This window comes from Anolis carolinensis, chromosome 1, assembly GCF_035594765.1.
Source record: "Anolis carolinensis isolate JA03-04 chromosome 1, rAnoCar3.1.pri, whole genome shotgun sequence".
Lineage (NCBI taxonomy): Eukaryota > Metazoa > Chordata > Lepidosauria > Squamata > Dactyloidae > Anolis > Anolis carolinensis.
The window spans coordinates 60,300,356-60,319,753 of NC_085841.1; the positions used below are offsets into that span (position 1 = coordinate 60,300,356).

Sequence of the window (19,398 nt, forward strand, 5' to 3'; positions counted from 1 at the left end):
CTATTTCTGCACTCAAAAGGTTGTAGCATAACCACAGTGCAATATACCTCCATGGAATTTATAGCAAGATTAAGTGCTATTTTTTAACAGTTTTAATTGTATGTATATGTTTTATTTGATTTTAAAGTTTATGTGTTGTGTATTGTATGCTTTTCTGTTTCAATGTGGCATTGAATATTTACCAAAACTGGAAGCTGCTCTGAGTCCCTCTGTGGTGAGATAGAACGGGCTAGAAAAACAATAAATAAATAAATATGGAGACTATTTTGGGTTGAAAATAAAAATTGTAAGGGGAAGTATTACCTGTGACTGCATCACCACATATTTTAGATCTTCGTACCATCATGTTGCTAAATATATTGCTTTGTGTGTCCAAGAATCTATCTGGATATAAATAATCCTATATCTTTAAGGAGAGCAGTGTCATGTGTTGTGTTCTTTATCATCTGTGCCTTGATGTACTCTTTGGCAGTTGCTTTGTTGAAACAGATTTCAGATAGCACAGGCATATCTTCAATTGAGCTGAAGCTATGCTACAAATATACCAGGTTCTGTGTTTCAAGAACTGTATTAGTGGCAACTGTGTAATAACATTGCCTGTCTATACAGATATTGATGAATGCTCTGAGCAACCAACAGTATGTGGCAGCAATGCAAACTGTAATAACCAGCCGGGAACTTTCCGATGTGAGTGTCTAGAAGGATATCAGTTTTCAGCTGATGGACGAACATGTGTTGGTGAGTTTATTTTCAAAATCTCTGTTTGTTGTTTTTAGGAACCTGAGAACCACAGAAGAAAGTACAAAAGTGCAATCTTTGAACATCTGCTTCCCCTTGTTGCTTAATGGTCTTATTACACAGTGTGTTAAGAGAGAACTAAAGACAGAAATAATAGTTTAATAGCTCACTATTTACCTCACATGTCAATTCTGCTCTTTCTTAATTTTGTCATGTGAATGTTTTAGCTTTGTAAACAGTTTTAGTTAGGTGAATCCTGTAGACTTGCTGTGTTACATGATGCTTCGAGGTTTGGACATAATTCAGGATATGCATCTGTTCTAATGTAAGCCAAGAGTTTTCTTAAATCCTGCCAGATTTCTGGTCCATCCCCTTAGATGGGTCTTGATCCCAAATTTTTGCCTGCTTTTTTCCTGCTCCAAGGGCACATCTACACTGCAGAATCACTATAGTTTGATACTTCTTTATCTTCTATGGGTCAATACTATGAAATAATGCTAACTGTAGTTTGGTGAGGCACCAGTGCTTGGATGAATGTTTTTCAGTAGTAGAACAATAGGAAAAAAACATGAGTGGTTTCTCTCCTGATTTGGAACATGTACATAGACTCTTCCCTGTTGTCAATTAAACTTCTGCTGAAATATTTTTAAAAAATACTAGCTGTGCCTGGCCATGCGTTGCTGTGGCTTATGGGAATCATTTGTTGGCCAAGTAGAATAGCAGTGAATAGCCTTGTAGCCTCAAAAGCCTGGACGTTTTCATCTTATGGGAATCCTTGTTTGGTGAGCTGGAATACAATGGAATAGGCTTGCTGCTTGGAAGGCTGGGTACTTGCGTTCTAGGGGAATGGTTTTCTGGGCTGCTAGAATTGCAATGAATAGTCTTGCTGCTTCAAAGCCTGGCTGCTTGCTACCTAGGGGAATCTTTGGTTGGTCAGTTTCAATAGTACAGAGTAGTATTGCTGCTTCAGAGCCTGGCTGCCTTCTACCAAGATTGATTACTCACCCTGATTGTTTCCTGTCTGGAATTCCTCTGTTTTCAGAGTGTTGCTCTTTATTTACTGTTCTGATTACAGAGATTATATTGTTCTGTTTTATTATACCACAGTAATTTGTATATATTATATTTATAATCTTATATTATTTGCTTTGAACTGGATTATATGAGGCCCCTTCTACACAGTTGTATAAAATCCACACTGAACTGGATTATATGTCAGTGTGGACGCAAGATAACCCAGTTCAAATCAGATACTGTGGATTATATCTGCCTTGGCATTCTGGGTTATACAGCTGAGTGGAAGGGCCTTGAGTCTACACTGTCATATCATCCAGTTCAAATCAGATAATCTGTATTTTATCAGCAGTGTGGAAGAGGTTTAAGTGAGGCCTTACTTTGCCTGCCGGCATTGTGGCTGAGTGGGTTGCTAGGAGATGATGGTAGCGGGGCCCAAAGGGGGCAGGGCCTACCCTTCTGACCGGCAGCCAGGGAGAAAATGGCTTTTCCACATCTTCTAATTTGGACTTTATTTTTCTAGGGTTTTTTTTTTTGTTTGAAAGACATAGATTGGTGTGATTTGGTTCAGTGGTTTTGTTGTTTACTCCATAATAAAACTGCACATTACATATATACACAGTAGAGTCTCACTTATCCAACATAAATGGGCCGGCAGAATGTTGGATAAGCGAATATGTTGGATAATAAGGAGGGATTAAGGAAAAGCCTATTAAACATCAAATTAGGTTATGATTTTACAAATTAAGCACCAAAACATCATGTTATACAACAAATTTGACAGAAAAAGTAGATCAATATGCAGTAATGCTACGTAGTAATTACTGTATTTACGAGTTTAGCACCAAAATATCACGATATATTGAAAACATTGACTACAAAAATGTGTTGGATAATCCAGAACGTTGGATAAGCGAGTGTTGGATAAGTGAGACTCTACTGTGTATAGATTTGTAAAAGTCTTTCAATCAGTGTTGCATCAAGACAGGATTTTGGAGACAGAAATTCAAGGGACCCAGCAGGCAGAAGGAGCAGGAGATCCCTCAAATACAACAGACTTAATGACTGAATTTTAAAGGAACTAAGAAAGGAATTTTACCATCTAAATTGTAGTGCCTCCACCTAATTAAAGTCCAGCATCTTAAACTACTTAAGTGCATTCACTGTGGTCAAACTCAACTATAATCCATATTTGAAATGGATTTCTAACATCAGTCTTTACGGCATTTTTTTAAAAAAAATAAAGAGCCAAGTTGTAGAACTATTAAGGGTCTCCTGCTTTTATTAACCAGAGAAGATTATATTTCATTCCTTGAAGAGTGGAGCAGGATTGGTGCTTTAAGGCTGCAATATTTATGCTGTGTGTTTCAGTAAATTGTTCCATCTGTCAGTTCAAGTGAGTGAGGCATACAGAGGAAAAAGGGAAGGCTTGCAACTGTAGTTGATCTCAGAACAACATTCTGCAATATATGAAAACAATTTAAACCATAGTTCAGTTATGGAACATGTGACGGGTGTTGGAAGCTTTGTTTGTAGCGTTGTTGGATTTACAAAACAGCTGTATTAAACATTTCCTTCCTTGCATTTTGGTTGCTTCAACATCTGTTTGGAGGAAACTTGATCTTAAAACTATAGCCAGGCATTTCCTGAATGATTCCCCCACTCTTTTCTTCTTTAGACTAACTTGTTCAATGCACTCTTTAGATAATGGTACCACTTAGTAGACTAATGCAGTCTAATGCCCACCAGATGTATTGGAGAACAAATTACATCATCATAATCATCAGCCACATTGGCCAGGGGAATGATGGGATTTGTTTAACATAATTAGGGAGGGGTCCTCAAACTTAAGCAGAGAGACGTTTAACCATCCCTCAGGCTGTTTGGGGGGTGGACTATAGTTGGAAAAAATGTGAACCAATTCCTGCGCACACTGCGCATATCTTATTTAAAGTACAAAGAGACAAAAAAAAATACAATATTTAAAATGAAGAACAGTTTTCACCAATGTAAACTGACCACTGTTTCAATAGGAAAAGTGAGACTGCTTTTGCTTGATGAGACAGTCAGGATTGCTGTTATGTGCCTTCAAATCATTTCAGACTTAGGGCAATCCTAAGGCCCCTTCTACACTGCTATATAATCCAGATTATCAAAGCAGATAATCCACATCTGCTTTGAACTGGATTATATGAGCCCCTGGTGGCGCAGTGGTTTAAACCACAGAGCTGCTGAACTTGCTGACCGAATGGTTGGTGGTTCAAATCTGGGGAGCGGCATGAGCTCCCGCTGTTAGCCCCAGCTTCTGCCAAGCTAACAGTTCAAAAACATGCAAATGTGAGTAGGTCAATAGGTACTACTCCAGCGGGAAAGTAACAACGCTACATGGAGTCATACCGGCCACATGACCTTTGAGGTGTCTACGGATAATGCCGGCTCTTCAGCTTAGAAATGGAGATGAGCACCAACCCCCAAAGGGGAAAACCTTTACCTTTATGAGTCTGCACTGCCATGTACAGTAGAGTCTCGCTTATCCAACATTCACTTATCCAGCATTCTGTATTACCCAACGCAATCTGCCTTTAAAAAAAAACAATGTCTTGTAGTCAATGTTTTCAATACATTGTGATGTTTTGGTGTTAAATTCGTAAATAGAGTAATTACTACATAACGTTACCGTGTACTGAATTGCTTTTTCTATCAATTTGTTGTAAAACATGTTTTGGTGCTTAATTTGTAAAATGATAATGTAATTTGATGTTTAATAGGCTTTTCCTAAATCACTCCTTATTATCCAACATTCTGCCGGCCCGTTTACATTGGATAAGCGAGACTCTACTGTAATTCGGTTCAAAGTAGATAATCTGGATTTTACATGGCAGTAAAGATGGGACCTAAATCTAAATTTTAGAGCAGGGGCTGGGTCAGTGACCTTGGAGGCCAAATAACCCACAATATCTGATTTGAGCTGGAATATCTGAGTATACACTGCTATATATCCCAGTTCAAAGCAGATAATGTGGGATTTTATTCAGCTGTGTGGAAGGGGCCTAAGTTGTTTGCCATTGATTTTGACAGAGAAAACTTGAGAAGAAAAAGCTTTCTCTAAACTATAATGTATTATATGGCTTTTGAAATTCTTAATTCTTTGGGGCAGTAGCAAGTTGATACGGTTTCCTGACTGCAACATGAAAAAACTAGTCAGCTCACAACTAGGAGCCTGTGGTGGTGCAGTGGATTAAACCCTTGTGCCGGCAGGACTGCTGACTTGAAGGTTGAGTTGCTGACCTGAAGGTTTCCGGTTCGAATCCAACCTGGGGAGAGCGCGGATGAGTTCCCTCTATCAGCTCTAGCTCCATGTAGAGACATGAAAGGAGCCTCCCACAAGGATGGTAAAAAATCAAAACATCCAGGCGTCCCCTGAGCAACGTCCTTGCAGATGGCCAATTCTCTCACACCAGAAGCAACTTGCAGTTTCTCAAGTCGCTCCTGATATGAAAAAAAGCTCACAACTTCTTCGGATCTTAGGGGTGCAAAATCCCCAAAAAGGTGGGGGGGAGGCAATTATCTCAGTCCTCCAAACATACATTCTATGGACTCTGCCATTGCGAAAATCTCCTTCGATATCCTCCTTCTTCAGGAGTAGTGAAGGACAATGACAGTGAAGGGGATATTTTCTGTAGCCATGGTCCTTGCTCTTCTCCTGCTTCCTTGGCCCATCCCTTTCCCTCTTCCTGCACTAGTGAGTGAGTGAGGGAAAATGCATGCTTTTCCACCCCAATTCCATCACTTTTCCCACTCAAGTAAGTGAGTGAGCTGGGGTTACGTGTGTGCCCTCCCTCCTTGCCCCGTCCCCCACCTCATGCCCTTCCCTAAATAAATGAGAGAGCCTCCCTCCCTTCTGCTTTCCCCCTCCCATGCAAGTGAGTGAGTAAGTAAGGGAATCTGTGCCTCCCTCCTCTCACTTCCCCATCCCACCTTCTTCCCTCTCCTTTGTGTGTGTGTAAGCCAGTGATTGAGGGAGTGCACCTCCCTACATTGTATGTATTATAAAAAGTTATATCTGGAAGCAAGAATTGTATTGACTATTATGTCAATGTCTAGTTCTTCTCCTATCTTCAAGTGCTCTCTTTTTTACTACACAAATATGAGTTAGGAATAATACAAGGCTTTCCCCCTCTCAGACATGTTTCGGAGTCATTCTTAACCACAATTCCCAAAATGTACTATGACTGATCAGTTTGGTATTGTTCTCTGCTTAAAACTCATGAATTTGCCAACATGTTGATCTTGCAGGGTTACTGCTATGTAACTGCTATTACCAAATTAGAATTCTGGGTCATTTGTGGCTTAGTTTTTAGCGAAGTCATAAATCATTCCCTATGTTCAGCTAGTGTCTGGGAGCACTCAGTGTTTACATTTTCTGTGCAAATGGTTTGTTTGCAGTTGCAGATACTGTATTTACTTCTCCCTGTTGTCCTTCTATCGGCAGGCTAAAACCTTTTTTTTTCAAGCAGGCTTTTAAAGAAGATTTTTAAGGTTTTAAAGATAAAGTCAGGTGGTGTAATGCTTTTTAAATACTCTTAATGTATAATTCTGTTTTAATGTTTGTATATATGCAGCTTTTAAACTGCATTTTTAAATGTAAGCTGCTTTGAGTCTCCTTGTGGGGAGAAAAAGCAAGGTATAAATAACAACAACAACAATACCAGCTAGCAATTACAGAAAAAATGCAGACTGTTTATTTGGAAGGTATAGTTTTAGAAGCGAGAGAATTTTGAAAGTGTTAGATTAAACTGACTGACAGGGTCGGCATGCAAGCATCTAAAGACTAAAGACAAAGTATTAAACAATCAACATATGAAGAAAAGGGAGATTTTGTCCTATCAAGGAGTTAGGTATTGCAATCAAAGTGTTTTTAATCTGTATAGGTAAAATATGATATGCAATTGTAAAGGAATTGTTGAACTAACATTCTGGGAGATCAGATTTAAATCCCTGCTGGGCCCATGGAAACCTACTGGGTAACTTTGGGCAAATGTTATGTAAATGTTTGTGTTGCTTGTAAACCGCCCTGAGTCCCATCTGGGAGATAGGGCGGTATATAAATAAAGTTTTATTATTTATTATTATAAAGCCTATTTTCTCAGTGGAGGGCAATGAAAAAACCCCTCTGAATAAATCTTACCAAAAAAGAAGAAGCCCTTCTTATAGGATTTCTATAAGCAGAAACAACTTGAAGGCACATAGCAGCAACTAAGAATTTGCCTTTCTAAATGGAGATGGTGAAGATGAAGGATGGGAAAAAATATTTATCTGGTCCTACTTGTCCAGCTGTATCTTTTACTTGATCAATTCCTTTGTATTACATATCTCAAGCAGTGCTGTTGGACCAAGCAGGCTGGCAGACTGATGAGCAAATCACCTTGCATACTTCAGAAAGCCTGCATGTGTGTCCACCGTTTCTGCTGCACACACAGTGTATGTTTAGGTGGAGAATGAGTAGGACCCATTTTGAACTGATTAACATCAGGACAACAAGAGCTATTTGTGCCACAGAGTCTGCCCTTTGTCTTGCAAGTCTATCAGCTGCTTTCAGAAACAGTAGAGAGTCTTAAGGTTTGTGAGTAAGAACACACTAAAGAAGATTAGTATGGAAGCTGGGAATGCTGGGGGCAGGAGGAGAGAAAATAGGGGAGTGTTTATTGGTGCTGGGATAAGCTGCAGGCAGACAACTAGGATTGCAAGATGACTCTGATAATGAAACGTGAGCCCTGAAGAGGGACAGAAAGGATGCAGCAATACATTTTGGGAACAAGAAAAATATTCAATAGACGAAGCAAACATCATTCGGTTTTTCTACATGGCTATAGTTATTTTATTTTTATTTCTCTGGCATGCGTTCAGGCATTACAATGTAATATATATGTTGAATGCAGTTACTTAAAAAGCCTACCAAAGGTTCTGATCAATTATTTCTAACTTTCGTTTTGTATCCTTACTATTTCCTCTGTTCAAAAATGTGAAAGAAAAGGCTTTAGATCTCCTTTATGTATGTATGTATTTCTTGTTTGTAGCTGTTGAGCGTGTGGTCAATCATTGTGTGACAGGCACACATAATTGTGATATCCCTCAACGTGCTCGCTGTATATACTCTGGTGGCTCTTCCTACATTTGTGCGTGTCTGACAGGATTCCTTGGAGATGGACATTCTTGCATAGGTCAGTAATACTAATTGTTGATGTTTTAATCTTGTTCTTTTTGGGGGGATTTTTTTTTTTTGCAGCTCCCAGAATCCACAGCCAGCATGGCGATTGACCATGCTCACTGGGAAAATTGACTTTTTGGTAGTCTGTCTTCCTGTGCCTTAATAAGCATTGGGTCCATTTTGTGAACCCTCACTTGTTCATGTTTAAATACATACAATTGCTAAAGTGGCATGTCAGTGAACACCTTAAAATTATTTATGCACTAAATTTTAATTACCATTAATATCTGTGTTCATGGCAGTTTATCTATTTGTAGGATATGACTTATTACATGGCAACTTATATATAAATAAAGAAAATACCCAAGTCCAGGACCAAAGGCTGGGCCTGTAGGCATAGTTTTCACTTTTCTAAAAAGGATGTATCTTATAATAAATAAATAATTTTGATTTTTTTATAGATATAGATGAATGTGAGCAGAGCCGCTGTCATCCAGATGCTTTCTGCTATAACACACCAGGATCCTTCACCTGTCAGTGTAAGGCAGGCTATCGTGGGGATGGTTTCCAATGTGTGCGAGGAGGTAAACTTTTACAGGTTCAAATAAATTTCTCCCACTGACACTTAAGGAAAGAAATCTTGACTGAGGGAAGAGATTTTATTTTTATCTTTTGCATCGGTACATGCTGATTGGATATCCCTTATCTAAAATGCTTAGGACCAGAAGTATTTTGAGTATCATTGGGGAGGGATTTGTGGGGTTGGAGGGAACTGTTGCCAACACTGTGAACCGCCCTGAGTCCCCTTCGGGGTTGAGAAGGGTGGTATATAAATAACACAAATAAATAAATAAATAAATTTGGATTTTAGAAAACTTGTTTTTCATATACAGCAAACTCTCCACACTTTCTGAGGTTAGGGGCACACAACTCCCACAAAAGTGAAAAACCACAAATTAAAAAATGCTAGTCTTTTTACCTGACAGAGCACCTTTTTAGGTGTCTCTAGGTCCTCTAGCACACTTCTTCTTAAAATGAGAGTCCCAACCTCAAATAGGGTCCCCTTAGCTCAGTGTTGGGGTCTTGAAAAAAATATTCTGAATATAATCTAGTTGCTGTTTTGGACATTTACATGACTCTGTTGTGCAGTGTTTACAGTGGGCCCTGTAGAAGATGCTTTTCAGCTGTACTTCATTAGAAGAAATTTCAGCCTGTTGAACAAGCCTTGCAAATGCCTTTTTCTTGTCACTATATATTTGAGTTTTATATCTGTTTTATATATCCTGAGGTCACATAAAAATTTCTCAAGCCACAAGGTGTCCACAGTGGAAAATTTTTAACAAACCCTTCTGTAGCACAACTGTATGGTCACCTTCCTCAAATTGCTGCTCAGTGGATTTTGTCTGGCAGTTGTAATGGTGGGAGCATTGTCTAATTCTATACAAGGAATGCATGTGTCTGTGATGTGTTGTGTCATGGCTGTGAGTCACATTTCTGGAGAAAAGTGGGATATGAAACAGATCAAATTAAATAAATAAAATGACTTGTTTATGTGACAAGAGAGAAGGCAGGAGAAATTTAACCTCAGCTAGTACCCCTTTGTGAACAATGAAAATCGTGAAATGCTTGATTGCAATGGCAGGGAAATCTTCTGAAGCACTTGAGTGCATGGTGGCTTGTAGACTTCCACATAATAATCAGTAAACCCATTCGTTTCTTGGTCTACCACCACATAAGCAAGATAAAAGCAAAAGACTTCTCTCATTCAGAATAAGGTATTCAGATAACACTGACTTTTTAAATACATATTCATACATATTCATTCCTATTGGTGGGTAGTCAGTTATTCAGGTGCCTCATATCAGACGCAGGTTGACTTTTACTGGTGCTATATAACTTCTAATATGCCTGAGCTTGGCATATTCTGGCTATGAGCTGTAACCCTCCCCAAAACCTTACCAAGCTGTGTTACATATCACTGTCCATGCTGAGCTTGAGTATTGTGTTAGCAAAGAACTAGCTCCATGCTAGGCTTGGCTGGCAAGAACAGCTGCTAGCTCCTTTCCATGCTTTGATGGTGTTAAAATGGGAAACCTTATTGCACAGCAGCCTAACAGATTTTCTGTCTCGGTGAACAAATTAAAACATGTCTCTGTCTGTTCCAACATGTTTTTCCTTGTAGTTAAGAAATAGTGTGGTGCTTTGGCCAGCAAAAGAGACAGCCAGCTCTTCTTAAGTTATGGGACTGTTTTGATTCCAACTATGGCAGACCTTTAGGACTATGTTTTATGTCTTTGTTATCAGTTTATTTTGAATATTAATGCAAATGCTCTAAATACTACTTTCAACCACTTCAAATTTTTGAACTAGAGGATTAGTTTTATGAATACAGCTATTATTTTTTCTATAACAGCTGTGAAAATTGCCTGGAATTTTAGTATATATTCAGCACATAGCCGCTTGTTAACAAAAGAGTTAAGCAGTGACATTCCAGCAGCTATTAAGAATTTCTGTACTTCATTATTCCCTCACGCTCCATTGTTTCATTTCAAAAAGAAACAGATGTCCAAATCTTGTCACCCATTCATGTCCTATTGGCTGTGTTTACCAAACAGAAATAAACCCAGACGGTCTGGCTAGGGTCTGTGGCCACTAAAAATCATTTGCCAAAATGGTTAATATGTGTAATCCACAGTAAACCAATTGTGGCAGAAGCCTATATCATGTTTGCACTGCTGTGTAAAAGAAACATAATTCAATATGTTGCACCAGAAATGGAAAAATGTATCCCTTAACTCCTTGTTCATTCATAACTTTTTTTTCAAACTGCCATCACCACACTATGGCAGTTCCATTACGTGTAACAATTTCCACTTCATGGCAAATTATAACAATACAAGTTATTATAACTTGGACAAAATTGCCTGTGTCCATGTTGCCTTTTTTGGCAGGGTTTGATGGTGTTGAATATTCAAGAGAGTGGGTTGGATGTTTTCAACTTGTAAGATCAGCAGTAACCTAAGAAGTTGCTATTGTCAATATAAATGTCTTAGGAACCCCTAGTACAGCTCTGAGATGTGTCTGCAGTTCTCAAGCCCCACAGGTTAACTTAAAGAGGTTCTCCTGCCAGGCCAGTGCTTGCCCTCCTCTGCGCTATTACAAACTCATTTTGATCAAAACTTTGGTGTAAAAACCATTTGATATCATTTAATGAGCTAAAAGTTTTCTGACCCATATAATCACTAATTTCTGATATGGAAGAACTTTGGATGGCATGTTGATTACAGTCTACTTACAGTGGGATTATATAACATCAAAATAAAATGGAAAACAAACATTAATAATTGTTCCTTTGCTTTTTATAATTTCTTTTATTTGTAGAACTAGAAAAAACAAAATGTCAACGAGAACAAGAACAATTTATGGCTTTTGGACCAAGAGGACCCAGGCCAGTTGGCCAGTTTATTCCTCAGTGTGATGTCTATGGGAATTATTTGCCAACCCAGTGCCATTCCAGCTCTGGATATTGTTGGTGTGTAGACAGAGATGGTAATGAAATTGATGGAACCAGGAGTGGTCCAGGAATCCAACCTCCATGTAAGTAACAACAGTTTGTTCATTTAGATTCTGATTATTTGGATTGCAAGCCTGTCATACAGCACTTTCCCATTAATTATTGGGGACATATAATATCCAAGTTAATAAGCCATGCTGAAAATGTTGGCGTAACCAAACACAGTATCCAGAAGAGTTACCATTCCATAAAAATTCTTACTAGGCTGCTTGCCTATGGTAAGATTGTCATGTGAGGCAAGAAATAAAGACACTGACAAGCTAGATTTTCCAGAGCTTTTTTTTATTCGCCCCCTTTTTACCTGACAAAGTAACCAGGCAAATATTTGTAGGCCTGACCTAACTGCAGCGGTTTCATCCCATAGACAGTGACATTATTTATTTATTTATTTATTTATTTTTCAAACTTATATGCCACCACTCCCCTAGGGCTCGGGGCGGCTTACAAGAACCGGCTAAAATCAACAATTTAAAAACATCTTAAAACATCATTAAAACATCTTTAAAAATATCTTAAAAACATCCTAAAAGCACCTTTTAAAACATCTAACAGAACTCAAAGGCCTGCCGAAACAGGTGTGTCTTACATGCCCTGCGGAAAGCCGACAAGTCCTGCAAGGCACGGACTTCAGGTGGCAAGGTGTTCCAGAGAGATGGTGCCACTGCTGAAAAGGCTCTGCGTCTAGTTGCTGTTAGACGCAAGGCCTTAAAACTGGGGACTTCCAACAGGTCTTGGTCCTCAGAACGGAGGGATCTCTGGGGTTTGTAGGGAGTGAGGCGGTCCCTCTGGTACATCGGCCCTAGACCATGTAAGGCCTTAAAGGTAAGTACCATCACTTTGAAAGTGATCCGGTGCTCAATTGGTAACCAGTGCAGCTGCCGTAAGATTGGTGTTATGTGGCATCTCATCGGGACTCCCGCAAGGAGCCGGGCAGCTGCATTTTGCACCAATTTGAGCTTCCGGATCACCGACACAGGAAGGCCGATGTAAAGGGCATTACAGTAGTCCAGTCTCGAGATGACCGTAGCCTGGATCACCGTAGCCAGGTTGTCCCTAGACAGATAGGGGGCTAGCCGTCTAGCCTGCCGAAGATGAAAAAAGGCGGTTTTGCTAACGGCAGAGACCTGGGCCTCCATCGTCAGTGAAGGGTCCAAGAGGACTCCCAGACTCTTTACTAGTGAAGACGGGTGTAGCGCTTCACCATCCAGGATTGGCAACTGGATATCCCCACTGCCCGGTCGGCCCAGCCATAGGATCTCCGTCTTTGCTGGATTCACCCTTAACCTACTGGAACGTAACCATCCAATAATGGCCTTGAGGCACTGATGAAAATTGTCAGGTACAGAATCCGGTCGGCCTTCCATCTTTAACACAAGCTGAGTGTCGTCAGCATATTGATAACACTCGAGCCCGAAATCTCGGACCAACTGAGCAAGTGGTCGCATATAGATGTTAAACAACAGAGGCGAGAGAATGGCCCCTTGAGGCACCCCACAAAGTAGAGGGGACCTTTCAGAGACCAGGCCTCCCCTCTCCACTCGCTGTCCACGGTTGTGAAGAAAGGAGGCCAGCCAATTTAAAGCTGTCCCCCTGACTCCAACAACGGCAAGGCGGTGGGTCAAAAGATTATGATCGACTGTGTCAAATGCTGCAGTGAGGTCTAATAACACGAGCAACACCGACCCGCCCTGATCAAGCTGGCATCGAAGGTGATCCGTGATGGAGACCAGCACAGTCTCTGTCCCGTGTCCCGCACGAAAGCCGGACTGGAAGGGATCTAATCCGGCTATGTTGTCTAGGAACTGTTGCAACTGCTCCGTTACTGCCCTCTCAATCACTTTGCCCAGGAATGAGAGGTTCGAAACTGGGCGATAGCTGGAGGGAACCGAATGATCTAAATCTGGTTTCTTCAGCAGGGGAGAGACCACTGCCTCTTTTAAACCCTCTGGAAAGACTCCTTGCTCCAGGGAGCTGTTTATTATCTTCAACAGAGGATCACGTAATCCCTCCATGCAGGATTTTACCAACCAGGAGGGACATGGATCGAGGGAGCAAGTGGTTGGTCTAGCTGCAGCTATGAACCTATCGACAGCCTCTGCGTCCAGTGGGATGAACCGGTCAAGGGTAGGCCCAGCAAGTGTCCATGGAGTCTCAAGTTCTCTCCTTGTATCAATTGTGGCAGGGAGGTCCCGGCGTAGTAGTGAGATCTTGTCAACAAAATAGCTTTGGAAGGCCTCAGCTGAAGGGGCCTGATCATCACTTTTTGGGACAGTAGGAACCGTCGTTAGAGATCTAATTATTTTGAACAATTTTGCCGGTCGTGAGCTGGCGGATGCTATCAAAGAGGCATAATATACTCGCTTTGCTTCGATGATAGCATGCTCATAGGACTCCATAAATGCCCTATAAGCTGATCTCGAAGCTCTGTCATGAAGTTCTCGCCACACGCCCTCTAGCCGTCTCTTTTCCCGCTTCATCGATCGAAGGTCCTCGGTGAACCAAGGAGACTGATTTCGGCGGGGTTGGAGAGGGCGTCTAGGGGCGATCTCGTCGAGTGCATTGGATAGCCTGATGTTCCATGTGTCCACCTGCACATCGATCGAGTCGCTGACAGGCTCCAGATCCTTCAGAGCATTCTGGAACCTACTAGGTTCCATAAGTCTTCTTCGGCGAGCCCAAATTGGCTTGGTGCCCTTGTCAGGTGGGTAGGCATGCTCCAGCCTGACCCTCAGGGCACAGTGATCCGACCATGGAACCTCTATAATAGAGGCTTGGGTCACTTGAATTCCTGCGCTGAAGATCAAATCTAACGTGTGTCCTGCGTGATGCGTGGGCCCAGTACTACAGAGCGAGAGTCCTAGTGTCTCCATGGTAGACACTAGGTCCGTAGCTGCTGCTGAGCAAGAGTCTGTATCAGCGTGGACATTGAAATCCCCAAGGACGATAAGTCTGGGGAACCTCAAGGACCACTCCGACACAGTCTCGAGCAGCTGGGATAGGCTGTCTGCTGGTGCACTAGGCGCACGGTACACCAGTAGGAAGGCTATGCTCTCAGGGGAATCCCACACCAGACCAACACTTTCAATGCCAAAGATGTCCAAAACAGGAACTGCCCTAAGTGAAAAGCCTTCACGGGAGAGCATAGCCACCCCCCCCCCCGCCTCCCGCTCCGCATCATTAATTAGACAGAAGAATATTTATGATCTACAGTTTTGTTCCACTGTCACTTTGTATTTCCAGTGGTGGAATGATGACCATGTTAGGACTTTTAGATAAGAAAGTGGAAGAAAAGGTAAGGGTGGAAGGAATATAGAAACACTTTTAAAACTAACTGAGCTTTCATAGACATAAACCCATTTATTTGGATACACTACAGAATTATTTTCTAGATATTTTCAATTGGATGTCTGAACTAGTTTTGAACTTGTCTCAGTCACTCAAGTTGGTGAACTGATTGTGATACTCTTCATAATCAATGAGGTGATTGAGGTGGTATTCAACAAAAGACTTATTGCCTTGCCTAGATCTTTCATTTGCTCTTGATACTAACCAGATGTGGGCAGAGTCTCAAATCCCCCCACAAGGCTGCCTCTGAAGTAATTCTTCATATGGCCGCCAGGTGTTGATTAGAACGGACTACACTGAACAAATACAGTCTCAGTTTTATGAACGCATTAGTGGTTTCCAATTGATTGAAATAGATATATATTATTCATAATAAATAAATTATACAAATCAAACACAACTAGCATTACCATAAAACATATAATAAACCAGTTAAACAATTAGCCATATATTTTATACAAGTAATCTCTATATGCACCCACCACCCATGGGACATGTATTCATCCTTAATATTAATAATTCTTATTGCCCCTGGTGGCGTAGTGGATTAAAGCCTTATGAATTGAAGGTTGGGTTGCTGATGTGAAAGCTGCAAGGTTAAAATCCCACCCGGGGAGAGCGCGGATGAGATCCCTCTATCAGCTCCAGCTCCATGCGGGGACATGAGAGAAGCCTCCCATAAGGATGATAAAAACATCAAAACATCCGGGTGTCCCCTGGGCAATGTCCTTGCAGATGGCCAATTCTCTCACACCAGAAGCGACTTGCAGTTTCTCAAGTTGCTCCTGACACAAAAAAATTCTTATATTGACCTCTTCTTCAAAATGCTCGTGTATGTTGATTTGGTTTTATTCCTTTTTCTTTGACAAATATATATTTTAAGTATTCACGTCATATTGCCTCAAAATCATTTCTTTTTGTGAATCCCTTTTTACATTTTATTTCACAAGTCAATTTATCGTTTATTTCGATGTTTTACACCTCTTTGTATCAATCATCAATTTTGTATTCATAATTTTTCCCCATTTTTTTGGCTATAACTAGTCTTAAAGCAGTAATGAAAATTACTATTGATTCTTTATTTTGCTATTTTAATCTTATATCTGCATAATTTAATAGAAGTGCTATATTTTGTTTTTTTGTTGATTAATCGATAGTATGTTATTAATTTCAGCAAATGATTTTTTAAAATGTTTTCACATTCCCACGAAATGTATATAAATACCAATTTCCAACAATTTTATAGTTTGTTTCTGTTATAATAACTTAACATTATTGGAGTCATGTACCATCTCCAAATTGTTTTATAACAATTATCTTTAATTCTTACGAACATATTTTTCATAATTCTTTGTTTCCAAATGTTTAACCATTCCTCTTCTGTAATATTGTCCAATTGATTCTAAGCCTACTAGCCCCAGCATTTTCCCTGCTGTGCCAGCTGCTGACACCAAGCCTGCGTTTACTGTTTTGGAAATAAATGAAGCAGGACATTTTGTAGTATTAAAAATAGCTGAAGTATTTAGTAATGCTTGTGTGTAGAATAGATGTGGAAGCATTGTTCTTGATCTGTCCATCCGAAAAGAGAGATAGAAAGTAATGAATAACTCTCTATGAATGTATTTCTTTGTTGTCATATACAATGGGATGATCCAAGTCAAGGTGTGTACTTTTGTTCTCATACATTTTAATTGATCATTTGATAAAACAAATGCATTTTACTCAGAGGTTGATCAATGGATGTCAGTGGGGTTTACTCTCTCAAGTAAGTTCATACTGAATTATAGTAAAAACCACGTGCTTCCATGTCTCCTGAGTAGGCAGGTATTTTGATGTGTTTAATTTGGGCTATGTTCTGTGTATTTTAGTGCCATCTTACAGGTTCTGCATTCTGTATTTGAAGAATTTACTGTCTATGTTTTCTGTCGTTTGTCAATAAGGTATTGGCACAGTTGCACCTCCTGTTGTAGTTGGTCCCTCTGTAAAACCAGATACAATTCACCTGCCCCCAGGAACACACTTACTGATTGCTCAGAGTGGAAGGATTGACCATGTCCCCTTAGAGGGAAATGACATGAGGAAACAAGATGCAAAGGCTTTGCTGTATGTGCCAGTAAGTATCCTTTGAACATGACATGACAATTTGTTTCAGTAAAAACAGAAGATTTTTAACTAAAGAGTTATTGAGGAAATTTCAAATTCAATAACAATTACACTTCTCTGTGTGCTTTTGTGTAACTTTGATTTCCTATACCTTTTGATGATTTCAAATACTTTTTTATGACTTAGCCTACAGATACTTAGAAAACAAAAACCCAAGGATCTTGAAATCATGAAATTAGAGCTATAACCATATTTGCAATTTGAAGGAAGAGTATTCACAAAGAAAATTGTCTTCCTGTTACACAATATTTTTTACACCTTTTCTTCCTTCTGGAATAAGACTCTCAAAGCTGTTATAAACAAATTTTGGTTTCCTAAGCAAGTCGGAATCACCCATAAAAATTCCAATGCTTGTAAAAAAATTAGAGACTTGAATTTTAATGACACTTACCAACAATGAAACTTTAAAACTTTCTGTGGTTTTAAATGTCTTCCATGGAGCTCTCCATTTTTCTCTACTTGATTCTGTCTCCTACTTTATAAAATAAAATCTTTCTTAATAATTTCTTTCACTCCATTCAACCTCCTATATTCTTCCGTATGTTTCTTTTCTAGCCCCTTCTCTATGCCTGGCCTGAATGAGTAAGTATGTCATTTTCCAACTCTCACATTTTCTTGCATTTCTTCTTTCTCTGTAATGACCACCTCGTATTTTTCATTTGGTTGTGCACTTTGATCTTATTAGTACATCTTTATTGGTGCCCAAGTGCTTTCATTTTTTTAAATGCATTTGGCCAAATATAGCAAGGGATAACTGCTGATGAAACTGATTCTGTCAGCAGAAATCAATAGGAAAAACAACAACTCCTGCTAAAATGTAGCCTCCCCAAAAACATATTCTGGGAAGCATAAAAAAAACCCAGAGTAGATGTTTAGGTGTGCCAAGTGTAGCTGAGTGAAGACTCCCATCTAGATAATGGAACTCATTTTTTTTAAGTAATTAAAAGTTCAAGTAAACACAAGGCTGCCTTGCGTCCCCCTCAGGGTTGAGAAAGGCGGGTTACACATATGGTAAGTAAATAAATAAAGGCGTAACATAGGTGATAAAACATATGGAACAATCAACCAGTGGAATCATACCTTCCTTTTGCTCACATGTGATCTATTCCAGCCTGCTACCGCTCTCTCTATAGCTGAAACATAGCTTGATAGTGAATTGTAGAATTCTGGAATTAGAAATGATCCCCAAGAGTCGTTTAGTAGAGGGCCTCTAAAACCTTTTTAACTTGTGACCCCTTTGTGCCCAAGACACTTTTATGTAACCCCAGGTATATGCAAGTATATAAAACAGGTATAAAATTAAATGTTTACTGATAATAAATCAGCATTTACAAGGCTTGTTAAACAGGCCGATTTCCCCTTTTATGAAGTACAGACAAATCATTTTCTGTGGAGTAAATATGTTGTTGCTAACAGATTTGTGTAAATGTCTAGGAGACATTCAGAAAACTTTTATTATTCCAATTTCTTTACAAGCTCAACATTGTGCTAAGGGGACCCATTAGGGGTCAGGACCCACAGACAAAGAAGCAGTAATCTAGTCCAACTCCTGCCAATGCACAAAACTTATGTTAAAGCATTCTTGCAGAAGGTTATCCAACTTATATTTCAAAACCTCCAGTAGGAAAACCCACCATCTTCCAAGGCAGCTTAGGTCACCATTTAGCAACCCTTACTGTCAGGAATTCCCAAAAAAACTCTATATTGTACACATTGGATCGAGATTGGATCAAAATAACTGATAGTGGGTAGAAAAAATTACTAGTGTTATTCTGCAAATAGTTACCAAGTCCACATGAGTCATCTAGCTTCCAATTATGGCAGTTGTGCTCATAAGCAATATGTCATTCAGTTTCTTGTATAACATACCATACTGTCCTGTGAAGGATAAAGAAACCTTGCAAGACTGCAAAGCCTTGCAGTCTTTTGTGCTACTACTTCAGATTATTTTCAGTTGGTTTTAAGACCTTCAGTTTTAAAAGTTGCTCCTTTCCTCTTTGTCATGAACTGATTTTTTTCCTCTTTGTTATGACCAGCTTATATTGTGAATACTTTTCCCCTTTTAATATTCACTCTACAATTTTACCTAAGTGTTTTAACCAGTTTAACCTTTAAGCATTTCTTCTTGAATTAGAAGTGTGACATGTTTTGATACTTTTAATAGTCTTTCTAACTTGCAGGATAAAGTTGTTATTGGAGTTGCTTATGACTGCTTAGAGAAAATGGTGTATTGGACTGATATCAGCAGCCCATCCATCAGTAGAGCCAGCCTGGGTGGAGGAGAGCCAGTAGCCATCATAAAGACAGGTAAGGTCATATATGTTTCTTTACAACATTGGACTATTCAGTAAAACCC

General features: G+C 39.7%; 1 protein-coding gene across 1 annotated transcript in view; it reads left to right on the forward strand.

Annotated features, from left to right (window-relative positions):
* nid1 (nidogen 1) overlaps positions 1-19,398 on the forward strand; it is a 59,284-nt gene that overhangs the window by 28,035 nt on the left and 11,851 nt on the right. Inside the window, exons 10-15 of the mRNA XM_062975298.1 lie at positions 610-738; positions 7,830-7,973; positions 8,422-8,544; positions 11,342-11,557; positions 16,820-16,992; positions 19,223-19,349. Of these exons, the coding sequence (XP_062831368.1) occupies positions 610-738; positions 7,830-7,973; positions 8,422-8,544; positions 11,342-11,557; positions 16,820-16,992; positions 19,223-19,349 (912 nt within the window). The remainder of the gene's footprint in view (positions 1-609; positions 739-7,829; positions 7,974-8,421; positions 8,545-11,341; positions 11,558-16,819; positions 16,993-19,222; positions 19,350-19,398) is intronic.